Source organism: Perognathus longimembris, chromosome 19, assembly GCF_023159225.1.
Source record: "Perognathus longimembris pacificus isolate PPM17 chromosome 19, ASM2315922v1, whole genome shotgun sequence".
Classification (NCBI taxonomy): Eukaryota; Metazoa; Chordata; class Mammalia; order Rodentia; family Heteromyidae; genus Perognathus; species Perognathus longimembris.
This window is the reverse complement of record NC_063179.1, coordinates 459908-476206: the sequence shown is the minus strand read 5'-3', so window position 1 is coordinate 476206 and position 16299 is coordinate 459908. Positions and strand designations below refer to the sequence as shown.

At 47.0% G+C, this 16299-nt stretch overlaps 1 protein-coding gene across 8 annotated transcripts in view; it reads left to right on the top strand.

Annotated features, from left to right (window-relative positions):
* The window catches only part of Brd9 (bromodomain containing 9), a 30392-nt gene that overhangs the window by 1844 nt on the left and 12249 nt on the right, over nt 1–16299 (top strand). For 6 of the 8 annotated variants that reach the window (XM_048368130.1, XM_048368129.1, XM_048368126.1 and 3 more), the window contains exons 3-11: nt 49–181; nt 1727–1787; nt 3652–3796; nt 5889–5999; nt 6532–6707; nt 9631–9763; nt 11439–11514; nt 13911–14006; nt 15937–16069. In XM_048368130.1, the coding sequence (XP_048224087.1) occupies nt 49–181; nt 1727–1787; nt 3652–3796; nt 5889–5999; nt 6532–6707; nt 9631–9763; nt 11439–11514; nt 13911–14006; nt 15937–16069 (1064 nt within the window). The remainder of the gene's footprint in view (nt 1–48; nt 182–1726; nt 1788–3651; nt 3797–5888; nt 6000–6531; nt 6708–9630; nt 9764–11438; nt 11515–13910; nt 14007–15936; nt 16070–16299) is intronic. The other 2 variants (XM_048368133.1, XM_048368131.1) reach the window with 2 other exon arrangements.

Sequence of the window (16299 nt, the reverse complement as noted above, 5' to 3'; positions counted from 1 at the left end):
AGCATTGGCCTATGTGAGCCATCACCTTTTGTCCTCTGACCCTCACAGGAAGAGAAGAGGAGGAAGCGGGAGAAGGAACACTGCGACTCAGAGGGAGAGGCTGATGCCTTTGACCCAGGGAAGAAAGTGGAAGTGGAGCCACCCCCAGATCGGCCAGTGCGAGCATGCCGGACACAGCCAGGCAAGACCTTGCCCCTTAAATATCCCAATCAGCACATTGTCTGACCTGTGGTGGCACTACAGTCTCATTTTTGAGGGCTGACACTTTCTCAGGGTCTCTGGTAGTATCCCCTGGACTTGAGGTTTCTGCCTCCCCTCAAGCAGGGGTTATCCAGTTACAAAGATTTTCTATAATTCATAAAGAGTGGTTTAAATGCTCTTTAAGACTATGAAAAAGGAACAAAACAACACATGCTAGAGAGACCAATGAAACAAGGCCTGTATCATCTAAACTGTATTCCTAGCTTCAGTTTGCCAATTTTTGGTCTAGAAATTTGGGGTTATCTGCCTATTCCAAATAGAATACCCTGAGGTCAGTGGTCTTGTAGTAACCAATCAGAGACAGGTATACCAGTGGAAACTCAGATAGTTCTCTTTGGAAGAAGAGACTGCCAGGTTCACGTGGGAGGCCTGGACTCACCTAAAGTGACCCACCTACTACGGGCTGCAGTGAAGGAAGCTGGAAGTCTTCAGTGTATTTTCATCCTGGACAGTGCCTGCCAGGAATGGCCTTTCAATGGTTTTGTCTTTTGGATTTACTGGCCCTGGTTTCTGCATAGGATTCTATTCCTGGGGCTTTGCACTTGGGTAAGTGTGTCTCCTTATGACATGCAGCATCCTGTGGCTTGCAGATGACTGAGATAACTGAGTAGTGTGACTTTGAACTTCAGAAAAGAGGAGAAAGAGAAATTAGTGTTGGAATTAGTTATTCAGGTCATCATGAACCACACAATAGAGAGTTCCAGAATTCCCATGCCCTTTTAGTCTCTATGGCCATTTTTCTTTTCAGGATTTCTTCTATTGATGGAAACTACCTCCCATTTACAAGGGTCAGCTAATGGTATTACTGTATGTTGCAGTCCTTGTGAGGTGGGACTAGACCTTGCCTGGAGTAGCTCACTGTCCAATGTAGCTCACCGCTGCCATGTAGCTCACTGTCCAGTGTAACTCCCTACTGTGCTGTAGCTCACTGCTGTGGGAAGCCATGGTAGTTTCTGGGAATGTTGCTGATTATATCAGGGCAGACAGTGAACAGAGGGGTCTACAAGGTGGCATCATTGCAAGTATTGGTTAGCCTTATCTATATATTGTGTTCTGTATACCCAGCACAGCCCCAGTGACCTCAGGAGTTAATTTTGGGTGATCAGTCAGGAAGGCCCTGTTGGCCAACTGTAGATCAGAAATGCAGTTGACAAATAGCCCTTTAAGTCCCTCTGGGCTGCATGTGTTTGTCCCTGGTTTGCAGAGGAGAACCAGAGGTTGAAGAATTTCTGGTGAAAAAATAATCAGGAAATCCAGGACTAGCTCTGCCATACCTTCATTTCCTCCTGTCTTGTCTAAAACATGTGGTGAACTTTTGGGGTCTTGAGATGGTGAGCTGATAGGAACCAGAGACAGTTGTTACTTGAGCTTTAAAGGCTTGTCCAAACAGATGGCATTGGAGCTTTCAGAGGAAAAGAACTGATCTTTCCATTTGGAGTTATGTTCTTTTCTTTTTAACTGGCAGCTGAGAATGAGAGCACACCCATGCAGCAGCTCCTGCAGCACTTCCTGCGCCAGCTCCAGAGGTAACTCAATCCCTATCTTCCTCTAGGAGTCTAAACTTCACGACCTGTGCACATACCCACCTCCTCCAGGTGTCTAAACCCCATGTCTTCCAACTATTCACACACCCACCTCCTCCAGGTATCTGAACCCTGTGTCCTTCACCTGTGTGCACACCCACCTCCTCCAGAAGTCTTAACCCTGTGTCCTCTACCTGTGCACACACCCATCTCCTCCAGGTGTCTAAACCCCATGTCCTCCACCTGTGTACATACCCACCTCCTCCAGGTGTCTGAACCCTAAGTATCCCCCAACTTACGACACAGGCACCCACCTCTGTAGACATTCCCAGCCCTTCTAGGGGTGGGCAAACTGCAGGTGAAAGGCAGAGCTTCAGTGCCGTAGTGCAGCTGGACCAGGACTCCTACTTTGTCTGCTCTGAATGTGTTCACATAGGATAGTGGTGGAGCATCAGAGAGTGTTGGACTTTCATGTCAGGGATGGAGCTGGGGTGCTGGTTGTAGCATAATTTTTTATTGTCTTCAAAATTTCTATTACAAATTTAAAATGCATAAGATTTATAATTTTTTGTGTGATATGGAGGATTGAACCCAGTGCTTCAGACTTACAAGGTAAGTACACTGCGACTTGGAGCTGCACTCCCAAATCTTTTATTTTTCTTCTGTTTTTGAGATAGAATCCAACTGTGGGGCTGTCCTGAAATCAAGATCCTGCCTCTTAAGTATCTGAGATATAAGTGTACACTACCATGTTTGTCTTATTTTTCACTTTTGTAGGGAGAAGGGGGAGATGAGGAATACTGGGGTTTGAACTCAGTGCCTAGACGCTTAGCTTTTTCACTCAAGGTAGTGCTCTACCACTTTAGCCACAGTTCCACTTCCAGTTTTTTATCAGTCAATTGGAGATAAAAGTCTCACAGACTTTTCTGCTTGGTCTGGCTTTGACTGTTATCCTCACATCTCAGCCTCCTGAGTAGCTAAAGATTGAGCCACCAGTGCCCAACTGGTTTTTATTTTAAAGAAGAAAATATGCAGCTGTACACAGTAGTTTATGCCTGTAACCTTAGCCACTTGGGAGGCAGAGATAAGGAAAATCAAGGTTCAAGGCCAGCCCTAGCAACAAGTTAATGAGATCCTATCACTGTAACTGAGTATGGTGCTGGCACTTCGACCCCAGCTGGGGTGGGATCCTTCTGACTGGAGGGTAAAGATAGGAGAGTTGTAGTTTAAGGATCACCCTGGGCAAAAAGACAAAACCCTGGATGAAAAACTAGTGGGAGAAAGGAATGGGGCTAACTAAAGTGTTAGAATGCCCACCTAGCAAGTGCAGGGCTCTGAGTTCAGACCCCAAGTACTGCCACCAAAAAAAAAGAAAAAAAGCAGAGTTTAAAGCTGGTTAGTTATATGAAATTTTTACTGTAAAGAATTTGTATCAGGGCTGGGACTATGGCCTAAAGTGATAAAGTGCTCATCTTGTATACATGACGCCCTGGGTTCGATTCCTCAGTACCACATGTATAGAAAATAAATGGAAGTGGCTCTGTGGCTCAAGTGGCAGAGTGCTAGCCTTGAGCAAAAAGAAGCCAGGGACAGTGCTCAGGCCCTGAGTTCAAGCTATGACTGGCAAAAAACCAAAACCAAATAAGAATTTGTATCAGGGGCTGGGAATATGGCCTAGTGGTAGAGTGCTTGCCTTGTATACATAAAGCCCTGGGTTCAATTCCCCAGCACCACAGGCCCTGAGGCAAGCTCCAGGGATGGCCAAAAAACCCCAAAACAAAACAAAACAAAAACAAAGAATTTGTATCACTTAGAAATCTAGATGTTTTTTAGAATCTTTCCACTTCAAAAATGTTTTTGCTTTCAGAAAAGATCCTCATGGGTTTTTTGCCTTTCCTGTCACCGATGCGATTGCTCCTGGGTATTCAATGATAATAAAACACCCAATGGACTTTGGCACAATGAAGGACAAGATTGTAGCCAATGAATACAAGTCAGTGACAGAATTTAAGGTAACTCTGTTTTATTTTTCTGAAATAATTGTTGCAAATCTGTGTGTGTGTGTGTGTGTGTGTGTGTGTGTGTCTGTCTGTCTGTCTGTCTGTCTGGTAAACACTGTTCACTTGGGGTTATTTCCACTTGCAAGCATCCTTGGAAGATGATTTTGTGTTTGGGCAGTGATTCACAAAACAGTGTGAGATGGGTTGGTTGTCCCTAGTTATGATAGTATTTTGTGTCTAGAAGCTAGACTATATGATTTGTTCTATTATAAATGTACAAATGTGGGTTTTTTTCTTTTTTTTTTTTAATGTACCAGTTTTGGAACTTGGATTCAGGACCTTTTGCATTCTTGTATGGCTTTTTCAGCTAATAGCTACAATGTTCTACCACTTAAGTCACAACTCCCATTTCCAGCTTTTTGAGGATTAATTGGACCTAAGAATCTCTTGGATTTATCAGCCTGGACTGGCTTTGAACTGCGATCCTCAGATCTTAGCCTCCTGACTAAATAGGCTTACAGAAGTGAGCCACTGGTGCCCACCTTGTTTTTCCCTTTTTGAAGTATCTGTGTAGGCAAAGAAAGAACTTGTTCTTTCAGGCAATGATGTGTCCTGCCTTGAGAATGGATATCAAAGAATGTCCATGGTTTTCCTAGTGTTCAGTTGGGTCTTGATATTTAATGTTGTTATCTCTCCTTGAGCATTTTGCTCTCTGCTTCTTGGTTCTGGCTGTATGAGATACGAACAGGGGAGACACTGAAATAATGCTTGCCAACACTGGCATTAGTGTGTAAGGAGCATCAGACTGCTTTCTTCAGGTGTGTGAACAGGGGAGACACTGAAATAATGCTTGCCAACACTGGCATTAGTGTGTAAGGAGCATCAGGCTGCTTTCTTCAGGTGTGTGAACAGGGGAGACACTGAAATAATGCTTGCTAACACTGGCATTAGTGTGTAAGGAGCATCAGGCTGCTTTCTTCAGGTGTGTGACTGGTAAAGCTTAACTTTTCTATTCTTATTCACTGACTCAAAACCATATCAAAGGAGAAACAGTGGCACTTCTTAGTAGGGACTTGGTAAGGCCATAATTTTGTTTTCTAATTCATACCCCACTCCTCTCCGGTCCAAGCTGTGGGCCCCCCATGGGCCCTCTCCAAGCAATGGAGTTATGAGATAAATAGTGTCCACACCACCACATACACAACTAGAGAGGGACATACTCCCTAGGCTTGGCCCTGGCCAGGGTGCTGGCCCAGTGCTGGTGGATGTGTATTGCAGCATGCTTTCAAAGCAGGGCTGACTTCAGTCACACACAGCTCATCTAGGGGTGTGTGTGCAGAGGAATTGGGTAGGATATTACAATATTAACTTTCAAAATAATTTACTTTTGCTATAAATTCTTCAGTAAGGCTGTCTTCATTTGAGAGAGAATCTTTTTCTAACTCACAAAGACAACTATTTACAAACAGAATTTTCAGTTCTCTTCTGTGAAAAAAAGACCGCTACAGGCCTACCCTTACTTAAAAGAAGCAGACATATTGCACAAAAGACATTTATCTTAGTTCCTTCCAAAGAGAGGGATGAGACTGAAGGAAAGAGGGAAGCACAGAATGTATACATTTCTCCTAATAAGTGAGTGTATTACATTCAAAAGAAAGTTAGAGACTGACCAACTCTTCACTGGAAAGCTTTTCATGTAAGTAAAGACCTATGAACAATTATGAAAATATCCCTGAGTTCTTTTTTTTTTTTGCCAGTCCTGGGCCTTGGACTCAGGGTCTGAGCACTGTCCCTGGCTTCTTTTTGCTCAAGGCTAGCACTCTGCCACTTGAGCCACAGCGCCCCTTCTGGCTGTTTTCCATATATGTGGTACTGAGGAATCGAACCCAGGGCTTCATGTATATGAGACAAACACTCTTGCCACTGGGCCATATTCCCAGCCCCTCCCTGAGTTCTTTAAAATTACTTTAGTTCAAAGTAGCATATTTTCCACTCAGAATTCAGCTCGTTCCCTTTTGGCGCATTTTGACAAGAACTGAGAGCTCTGTTGTTGCATGTATGTCTCCTCAAGGCTTGATTGATTCTCTTTTTTTTTCCTTCTCAGGCAGATTTCAAACTGATGTGTGATAATGCAATGACCTACAATAGACCAGACACTGTATACTACAAGTTAGCCAAGAAGATCCTGCATGCAGGCTTTAAGATGATGAGCAAAGTAAGGAAACCATTAACGTGAGCCAGAGAACCAGAGCTCTGTTCTAACTTTCTGTGACTCTTGGCTCACAGAGAATGACATGCTCCATCCATCTGCCACGCTGACCCTGGTGTTGACCCCTGCTCTAGGTCGTCCTCTCCTCCTGCTACTGTGTACAGTGTAGCTGGATGTCTCCTACAGGGCTGGTGGATGGTGGTGATCTGGAGCAGCTTTATGGGTTGGTTTGTGTGGTGGCCTCACTGAGCATTGGCAGCACTTAGCCTCCTTGGCTTTCTAGATGGATGCTGTGAGCCGGGCTGCATGTGTCTCCTGCAGATGAGGGCTCCTTGCTGTGCTCCACTGTCCCCATCACACCCCTCCACCAGCTCTGGGTCACCTCTCTGGGTGCTTGGCGCCCTCAGCCACTCCTACTGCAGTGCCTGACAGCGGTTAGGCCAGGTGAGGCTGTGGCCATCTCATGCCATCCATCGTCACGGTGCTGTGGCTGTGAGGGAGAGGTAAAGTCCTGCTGCTCTGTCCTTTCTGATTCTAGGAGCGGCTGTTAGCTTTGAAGCGCAGCATGTCGTTTATGCAGGACATGGATTTTTCTCAGCAGGCCGCTCTTTTGGGCAGTGAAGACACAGCAGTTGAGGAGACTGTCCCCGAGGTTGTCCCAGTGCAAGTAGAGACTGCCAAGAAATCCAAAAAGCCGAGTAGAGAAGTCATCAGGTAAGGCTCCTTGGCAGTCACCAGGAGGACAGCAGTGCGTGCACTAAGGGGGGTGGAGGAAGCCAGTTCCCACCATAGAGAGGAGCCTGGTGTCCTTGGGCTGAAGGCCTTTCTAAACCTGCAGTGTGAGAGGGAAGTGGCTGTCCCTTCTTGCCTACTTTGAGGTGAGGGTTACCTAGTAAAGTCAGCACCATTCATGATAGGTGTCTGCAGACCCCAGACACTACATGAAAGTTCCTGCTATCTGCTATCACGCTCTCCTTTCACTGTCCCTAGAAGCTTGTGCACAGGCATATCAAATCAACCCTTCTGACCATTAGCTGGTCTTTGCTATGTGTAAGTGCTGTTTGCCAAGGTTTGTTAGCCCCTCCTTCAGAGCAGAGCATCTGTGAGAGCCTCCCTGCCCACCTCCAGCTCTTCCCTGTCCAGGGCACAGGAAGTTTTTGGCCCATTTGGCATCAGTACTCAAGAGACACAATGCCTGAGTTGGCTTTTTCGGCACTAAAGGGAAGAGCAGCCAGAGGTCAACATTAGGAATGTGTGGACACTTGGGAGCAGCTCCTCGTTCCTTAGGCCATAAACAATAGGGTCCTTCAGGAGCCCCTACCCCTTTTTATATGCAGCACCCAGGGGTTTCCAGTCTGCCTCTTTTTTCATGGTGGCCAGCTGTTGAGACAGAGGTTGAGACAGGGTTTTTGTTTGTTTGTTAGTTTGTTTGTTTTATTCATGTTCTGGTACTGGAACTTGAATTGAGGGCTTTGTGTTCTTGCTTGAATTTTATGCCCAAAATTGATGCTCTCCCACTTGAGTATACAACATACCTCATACCTCCACTTGTAGCTTTTTGCTGGTTAATTAAAACTAAGAGTCTCATGGACTTTTCTGTCCAGGATGTTTAAACCATGATCCTCAGATCTCAGCTTCCTGAGTAGAATTACAGTGTGAGCTACCAGTACCTTTTTTTTTTCTTAAATCATCTGTTTTATTGTATTTAACTTTTTGTTGCCGTTAGTATCTATGGATTGCACAAGGTTTCAGTAGCTGATTTGAAGGCTCTTTGTTGAAATCCTGATCAGTTACATACTCCATTTTTCTAGGGTTGTATGGCTGCTCTGACTGTTTTGAGCTGTGTTTGTGGGATCACTGAGTATCACAGAAGGAGTGACAGGGTGCCATGTAGAAGATGGGAGAGGACTCTGTTATGTGTATTCTCCATATATAACTTAAGCAGGAACTGAGTCCAGGTCACACCTCATGGCCTGGGGTTGCATGAAGTTGAGAGACAGAAGGTTGTGTTTCTTCATGAAGTCCCACAAATGCCACTGTACTTCCTGTGGTCCCTCTGATCTCTCTCAGTCCTCCAGTTGGAGGACTGAGTCTTGCCTTGACAGAGTCTTGTCTATTGAGTCTTTCTGGACAATGGTCCACCTGGTTTGTGGGGTTAAGAGTTTATATTTAGATAGAGTGGCAAAGAGTTGTAGTGTTTTCGTTTTTGCTTTTTTCCAAATATCTAGATATCAGAGGCCCCTAGCATCACAAGCAACAGTAAGTCAAGAGTCATGCTGATAGGTCTACCCTGCCCGGAGGAACCTTGACAACAACTCACAATTGCTTGTTCCTCTGCTGACTTTGTAGGGCACTGTGATGTAGCAGGCTCTGCTCTTGCTGTAGCAACCATCCCTTTGCCTGCAGACCCACACCCACGAAGGGGGCGGGGTGCCCCCATGGTGCCAGCTTTTCTCCTATTTGGATTAGAACTCCTCCTGGGGAGCCCAGGCCACTTGCTGATCTAGCAGTTCTTTGTGCTTTTTTTTTTTTTTCTTTAACTTTTTTATTGTTAAGATGATGTACAGAGGGGTTAGTTACATATTTAAGGTAGTGAGTACATTTCTTATACTTGTTACCCCTTCCTCATTTTTCTCCCACCTTCCCTCCCTCCAACCCCCCACCCCTTCATTGTTTTTTTTTTAACCTTCCCAATGATGGACATTGTCATTCTAGTCTACAATGCTTATGAATTCTATGAACATTAAGAATAAAACAATTTCTTCCAGGTCGGGTGATATGTACATTGTTTTCATTTTGCTTAGTATAATCTGTTCCTCGTCCACCTCCCCCCGTTCCCCCCCTCCCCCCGCTTGCTGCTCTTGAGTTGCTTAGTTTGCTTTCATCAATGTCCATTGCAGCTATTGGGCCCCCCTCTACTGTATTTTTTTCCCCACCTGTTTTCTAGTCATTCTGTGCCCTCCTCCCAGCTTCCCTCAGATGTATACCATATGTGAGGTAAAGAATGTAGGATCCTCTAAATACTGTAAGACTAATTAAGAAGAGGTCCTTTGTTTCCTTATCTTTGGAGTTCTTTTCAGTTTGTATATTTTAAGTACATATGAAGTAGTGCTTGGGTCTTACTTTTTGGTACATTTCTCCCAAGACAGTCCTTTTTTGGTCTCACTGTGTATTAATATCTTGAGTCCTGTATACTTTGTCATGTCTCTTTGCAATTTGATTCTAATACCTGCTTTGTGCTTCTTTTCCTGGGCAGTGTGGAGGACTATTCTCCAACTGGCCCACAACCTACTTGCTGGGCCCAACTGTAGCCCTCAATCTGTTACCTTAATACCTTTCATGTCTGTAAACCATAGAATTTCCTTCTGTATTTCCTCTGCTGTTCTTAAGATAACAGTGTTTAACTGAGACATACAAAGCACAGAAGGTCTACAGCTTACACTTTTCACTCTGATGACAGCATCTCATTTTGCTGTAGTTAGAATGTGAAAGGGCACTCTAAGAAGTGGGAAGGTTAAGCTTTACCCCTCATTGCCCTGCTTCTGTGAGGAGCTTCTCCACAGAGGCTAGGTTAGGTTCTGACTAGTAGGCAGGGCAGGATCATGCCTGTGGTGATGTTTGATGTCCCTGCTTGCAGCTGCATGTTCGAGCCTGAAGGGAATGCCTGCAGTTTGACGGACAGTACTGCGGAGGAACACGTGCTGGCCCTCGTGGAGCATGCAGCTGATGAGGCTCGGGACAGGATCAGCCGGTCCCTCCCTGGCAGCAAGGTAGTGCACTGGTTCTTCCCACTAGGAAGCCCCAAACACCAGTGTGTCTTTACAGCCAGGCACAGGTTTTCATCATGAGCACCACCCAGTGCCACACTTTATGCCAGAGTAGTCTAGGTTATAGTGCTTTACTTTGGTCAATATAAATAACTGAAATAGGTGAGAGTGTAGCTTAATGGTAGAATTGCTTGCCTAGCATTAGCGAGGTGTCCCAGGTTCTGTCACCACAGAAACAGCCACAAAATTGAAGATTCATTTTGCATGGGTTTTTTTTCTTCTCTTTTTGGTAGTGGTACTGTGATTTGAATTCGGGTTCTGTTGCTTGCTAGGCTGGTGATCTACCACTTGAGCCATGTCCCCAGCCCTTTTGTTACTTTTTTTTCCAGATAAATTTTCATCTAGTGTTTTACTGGGCTGACCTCAGATCTTCCTGCCCATCCCTCCCTTTCCTTCCTGTGCCTCCTGCATAGCTGGGATGACAGGTACATATCTACTACATCTCCCTTGTTGATTGAAATGAGGTCTCGATCCTTGATTTGACTCTCTTGCTTGCCACCTCCTTAGTAGCTGGAGTTATAGGTGTGAGCCACTGTGCCTGGCTGCCTTTCTTTTTTTAATATGCCTACTAGAAGACAGAGTCACCTGTGTGGCCCACAAAGCCGTTCTTGGCAGTGTGGCTCTGCTCTTGCTGAGCTCTACCCCTGGATTCAGCTCTTTTTCCAGTGAATTCTGGCTCCTTTCATGAAGAACCTTGTTTAGAAACTGAGATCCACTCTCAGTGGATCTGAAGCACTCTGAGGTAGAGCCAGGATATACACGTGTATGTGCACACCAAGTATTCTTGTGGCTTCTGGGCAGAAGCCTTTAGCCACATTCATGTTACCAGGAAGTACACATGTGTGCACATGTACTTGTACTCCTATGGCTTCTATCTACACTCACATTTGCATTTGCTGAAAACTCTGTTCTGTGCCAACTCTGCTGTCCCATTCATCACATGTATCCAATACAACAGGTCCCCTCCACTTCTCTCGTGCTAGATCTACCCTCCCACCTTTTCCTGCACCCTGCCCACCCCGTTGGGCTTTGCCTCATGGCTGCTACTCTTACATGAGCCTCTTCCTCCTGTGCACAGGCAGCCATCTCTCTATCCCATGTCGCTGTGTCCCCTACCCCAACACATAGCACATGTCAACACATTAGTGCCTCATCTGCCTGGGTCTTTTGATAGCTTTAGACAGAACAAGGTGTTGGGTGGTGAGTGTTCAGTAGAGCTGGCTTCTCTGTGTTTTAGATGGAGCCTGCAAAGCACCAGATGCTGGTCTAATGCTTGCTCCTCCTCATTTTGTACAAACTTATAAACTTTTCATTAGATCTGGGTCAGAGTTTTTGCTTGAAAAGCACTCTCTTTCAAAAGGGTCACAAGGAACCTGAGACATTTTTTGATAGCATATAGATAGATGTTTTCAGTTGCAAGCAGGTCAGTCCTTGGTCCCAGAGGACATGTGAGAGGGAGTCTCTGCTGTTTGCTCCTTGAGGAACTGGTGGCATTGTCATTGTGCCCTTTGGGTTTACCCAGGCTAAAGCCTTTTCTTTGGTTAGCACATCATTTGTGCTCCGGTAGAAGGCTACAACCTCCTTTGTGGAACAACACTCAGGTGTTTGTTGCTTGCAGATGGGCTACTTGAAGAAGCTGGCAGATGGGAGCCTGCTCTACAGTGTGGTGAATGCAGCTGAGCCGGATGCTGATGGTAGGTGCCCTGCAGGGCCTGGCTGGTTGCTGCCACACAGTCCTGTGAGCTCTGTGCGTGTGACAGAGGGCATGTGTTTTATGTCCACATATCCATACACGACTGGTAACAGGTTAGTGATGCTGCTGCCCAGCTTCCTGTTTCTTCACACATTCATGTGCAGAGTGAGCTAGTAGGTGTTGTCAGGGCTGAGTGGTGACCAGGCCTATGAGGTTCTTTGGAGCAGCATCAGCCTCCTGAGTTGGGTTTACAGCACTTTTCCAGCAGCCTGAGTGTTAGCTTGGACGCTTTGAAGCTCAGCTGACATAGAAGTAGGATTCCCTCTGGAAGGTGTGGTGGAGGTGTGAGTGACATGGGGCCGTGCCATGTGAGTGTACATGGAGCCAGCCCCTCCTAGTGTGAGTGCACGTGGGGCCAGCCCATCCTAGTGTGAGTGTACGTGGGGCCAGCCCCTCCTAGTGTGAGTGCACGTGGAGACCAGCCCCTCCTAGTGTGAGTGCACGTGGGGCCAGCCCCTCCTAGTGTGAGTGCACTTGGGGCCGTCCCCTCCTAGTGTGAGTGCACGTGGGGCCGTCCCCTCCTAGTGTGAGTGCACGTGGGGCCATCCCCTCCTAGTGTGAGTGCACGTGGGGCCAGCCCCTCCTAGTGTGAGTGTACGTGGAGCCAGCCCCTCCTAGTGTGAGTGCACGTGGGGCCAGTGCCTTCTAGTGTGAGTGTACGTGGAGCCAGCCCCTCCTAGTGTGAGTGTACGTGGACACCAGCCCCTCCTAGTGTGAGTGTACGTGGAGCCAGCCCCTCCTAGTGTGAGTGCACGTGGGGCCAGCCCCTCCTAGTGTGAGTGTACGTGGACACCAGCCCCTCCTAGTGTGAGTGCACGTGAGGCCAGCCCCTCCTAGTGTGAGTGCACGTGGGGCCATCCCCTCCTAGTGTGAGTGTACGTGGAGACCAGCCCCTCCTAGTGTGAGTGTACGTGGAGCCAGCCCCTCCTAGTGTGAGTGCACGTGGGGCCAGCCCCTCCTAGTGTGAGTGTACGTGGAGACCAGCCCCTCCTAGTGTGAGTGCACGTGAGGCCAGCCCCTCCTAGTGTGAGTGCACGTGGGGCCATCCCCTCCTAGTGTGAGTGCACGTGGGGCCAGCCCCTCCTAGTGTGAGTGCACGTGGGGCCGTCCCCTTCTAGTGTGAGTGCACATGGGGCCAGCCCCTCCTAGTGTGAGTGCACATGAGGCCAGCCCCTCCTAGTGTGAGTGCACGTGGGGCCAGCCCCTCCTAGTGTGAGTGCATGTGGGGCCATCCCCTCCTAGTGTGAGTGCACGTGGGGCCAGCCCCTCCTAGTGTGAGTGCATGTGTGGCCAGCCCCTCCTAGTGTGAGTGCACGTGGGGCCGTCCCCTCCTAGTGTGAGTGCACATGGAGCCAGCCCCTCCTAGTGTGAGTGCACGTGGGGCCAGCCCCTCCTAGTGTGAGTGCACATGGGGCCGTCCCCTCCTAGTGTGAGTGCACGTGAGGCCAGCCCCTCCTCGTGTGAGTGCACTCATTGCCTCATGCTGTTCCTCTACCTAGTCCCTTTTACAGCCACCATGTCTGGTGTCCTGCTCTGTCCAGCTCCCTCGTGGCTCTGCGGAGGTCACTGTGCCTAATCTTCTTCTCAGCCTCCTCTCATGGCCTCAGTTCTAGTGTTGTTCCTCTACTCAGACCCAGATAAGCAGGGGTGTTTTGTTTTCTCAGCGTGTGCCACTCATAAATTCTGACTTTGGGGCTGGGAATGTGGCTTAGTGGTAGAGTGCTTGCCTAGCATGCACAAAGTCCTGGGTTTGATTCCTGAGTACCAGATAAACAGAAAAAGCTAGAAGTAGTGTTCAAGCCCCAGCCAGCACTAGCCAAAAAATAAATAAATTCTGACTTTGTCAGCTATAATAAATGGTCCTGTTTTCCATGAGAGATGAGATGAGGTGATCAATACTTAGAAGTTTGATGTTCCAGTCAGTAATGAGGACCTGTTCCAATCCTTGCGTAGTGTTTGCATAGTAATTTAGTATGGTTGATGGGCCATCAGCTGAGTGAGTGTTTTGTTGTTGCACCATGTAGAGGGAGATTTCTTGGAGGTGTTAAGTGAGTACTTTGAAAATGTTAAGAAAATACTAAAAGCATTGCTGGTGTAATGGCCAACAGACATGAATTTGGTGGACAAAAGTTTGAATTGCATTCACGGTATTGTCTTTGGGGTAGTTGTGAGATGGAACTGAAATGTAGTCAGTGTTGAGAATTGCTCTCATAAATTTATTTTTAGGTAGTCACTGTACAGTTCTTGTCTCCCCCCATCCACCCTCTCAAGCTACGGTGCTGTAGCGGGGTCAGGGTCAGGTCCTACCTGCTCACACTGCCCTACCTCTTCCCACAGAGGAAGAGACACACCCTGTGGACCTGAGCTCACTCTCCAGTAAGCTGCTCCCAGGCTTCACCACGCTGGGTTTCAAAGATGAAAGAAGAAACAAAGGTGAGTGTAGTATCCACAGGAGGAGCCCGTGGGAACTGAAGGGAAGCCGGGACTCTGCTGATAATGGAGTGGTGAAATAGTTCCTTCATCCTCTAGGATTTTCTTCACGTAGCTTTATTGCTGGATCTGGATTTAGATTCTAAAACTAAGACCAGTTAAAAGAATAGGTAAAGTCACACTTGGTAACAACGGAGCTGGACTGAGCTTCCTGAGGCTCTTCTGGCAAGCTGGCCACCTTGCCCTGGTGTGGGAGTCTTCAGGTGGTTGCAGAGGTGGAGCTGTGATGCCTTGCTGCAGACCTATCATGTTTCATCCATTTGGAATATGTACCTTGGATGCTCACAAAACTTGTTTGGCATGTATATTGTTGTGCACTCATCCTAAGGCTTTTCTTCTAGATGCTGTGTTTTAGTGCACCTATGCATGTAGCGAAGCTTGCTTTTTGTGTGTGTGCATATAATGGTAAATCTTGCTCTGATGTGGGTGCTTTTTGCATGAGGCTTTTTGAGCATACCGTATGTGTATATCATGAGGCTTAGTCTGGTGTATGCATGTTTGTATGTGTGTACATGCATGCGTGTGTATTTTAAAACTAGATAACAGGCTGATGCTCCTTCATGAACTTGCCTTTTGGGACAAATTGCCATTTCTGCTCTTGAATCTCAATGTGCTTCTGTAAAATTTTAGTAACTTTTTTTTTTGAGGTATGAGTGTTTCATAAACCTGGTGAGCACATTGATTTGCATCTCCTGAGTTTTTCTTTGTGTAATCTTTTTTTTGGAAACATCCTTCCTGGAGTTCAGGATATTTCTGTCTGCTCTCAGTCCTATTTTCACTATTGCTGTGACTCCTGCCTACACTATGTCCTTGGAGGGCCAGCTTAAGAGTCTGCACTGGCCACTTAATGGAGATTGCTTCTGCTTCTCATCCTTGTTTCACCTTTACCACAAACAATCTTCCTTGCACAGGATAGCTTGGTGTCCCCTCAACTTTATCACAAACACCATCTCTTTGCACTGTATAGCTGGGAGTTCCTCCAGACACCATCTCCTTGCACTGTATAGCTCGGTGTTCTCTCCAAACTTTGGCTTACGGGTATCACCTTTCTGGAATGCATTTTTCTGAAGCTCTGTTAAAATCCTGTCTGTTTTGGCTTCCTTTTAAATGAAGCCTTCTATAATGCACAATTCACCCATACCCTTGCTTTCCCTGCCTCTCCTTCACTGCTGTTGATATCTTTTCACTTTGCTTTTGAGTCTTTGTCTTTATCCTCTGATATGGTTCTAAATGGAAGCCATTCTGTCTCAAGGGAACATTTTTTATTGCCACTGTAGCACCTCATGGGGATAGGTCAAGGATGCTGCTTCAGAGTGCAGAACACACCCAGCACAGATCTCGCAGCCTATGATGGCATTCCTGCAGTGGTGGAAAAGTCCACCTCTTTCTCTGCCCAGCCTTCTCCCATGGTCACTAAAACTGGTGCTCCTCCTCTGCCCAGCCTCCTCCTATAGCCACGGAGCCTGGTGCTCTTCTCTGCCTAGTCAGACTATCTGACTAACTGTTGTGTCCCCTGGGACAAGAGCAGATCCTACCTGTCTAGGTTCAGTTTCCCATAACTCACTCCATTGGTAATCCAGGCAGGCATGTCCCTTCAGCATAACTGAGCAGCCTTTCTTCTGAAGCCCTGGTCCATAGAGGTGAATGAGCTCTATTGGTCACCCACAGACAGTTCCCACTGCTGCACTTTGCTCAGCAGTAGAAAGTTGATGGAGGAAAGGAGGGTCAGGGACCGCAGTGGGAAGTCCATAGAGAAAGAGAGGGCCAGGGTCCACAGTGGGATTCTGTAGAGAAGGAAAGGAAGGCCAGGGAACCATCTAAAGGAGACACAGCTTGGTTATGTGGATCTGACATCTTCTTGGTTCTCTCACAGTCACCTTCCTCTCCAGTGCCAGCACTGCACTTTCTATGCAGAACAACTCCGTGTTTGGTGACTTGAAATCAGATGAGATGGAGCTGCTGTACTCAGCCTATGGAGATGAGACAGGAGTACAGTGTGCACTGAGGTAAGGCAGGTGCATGGCAGTGTCCAAGAGCCCTTGCTTGGTGTATGGCATGAGCTGTTTCCTAGTGAATGGTTCAGGGCCCTGAACAAAAGAACACTGGCATCAGGGGCAAGAGGGTAGTAGAAATTCCCACATTATTTCCAGCTGTCCATTCTGGTTGGCTGCACACCAATCTTAAAATTGAGGTAATTAAGGCTAATTTGGGGTGGGCAATGTTATCCAGGCCACAG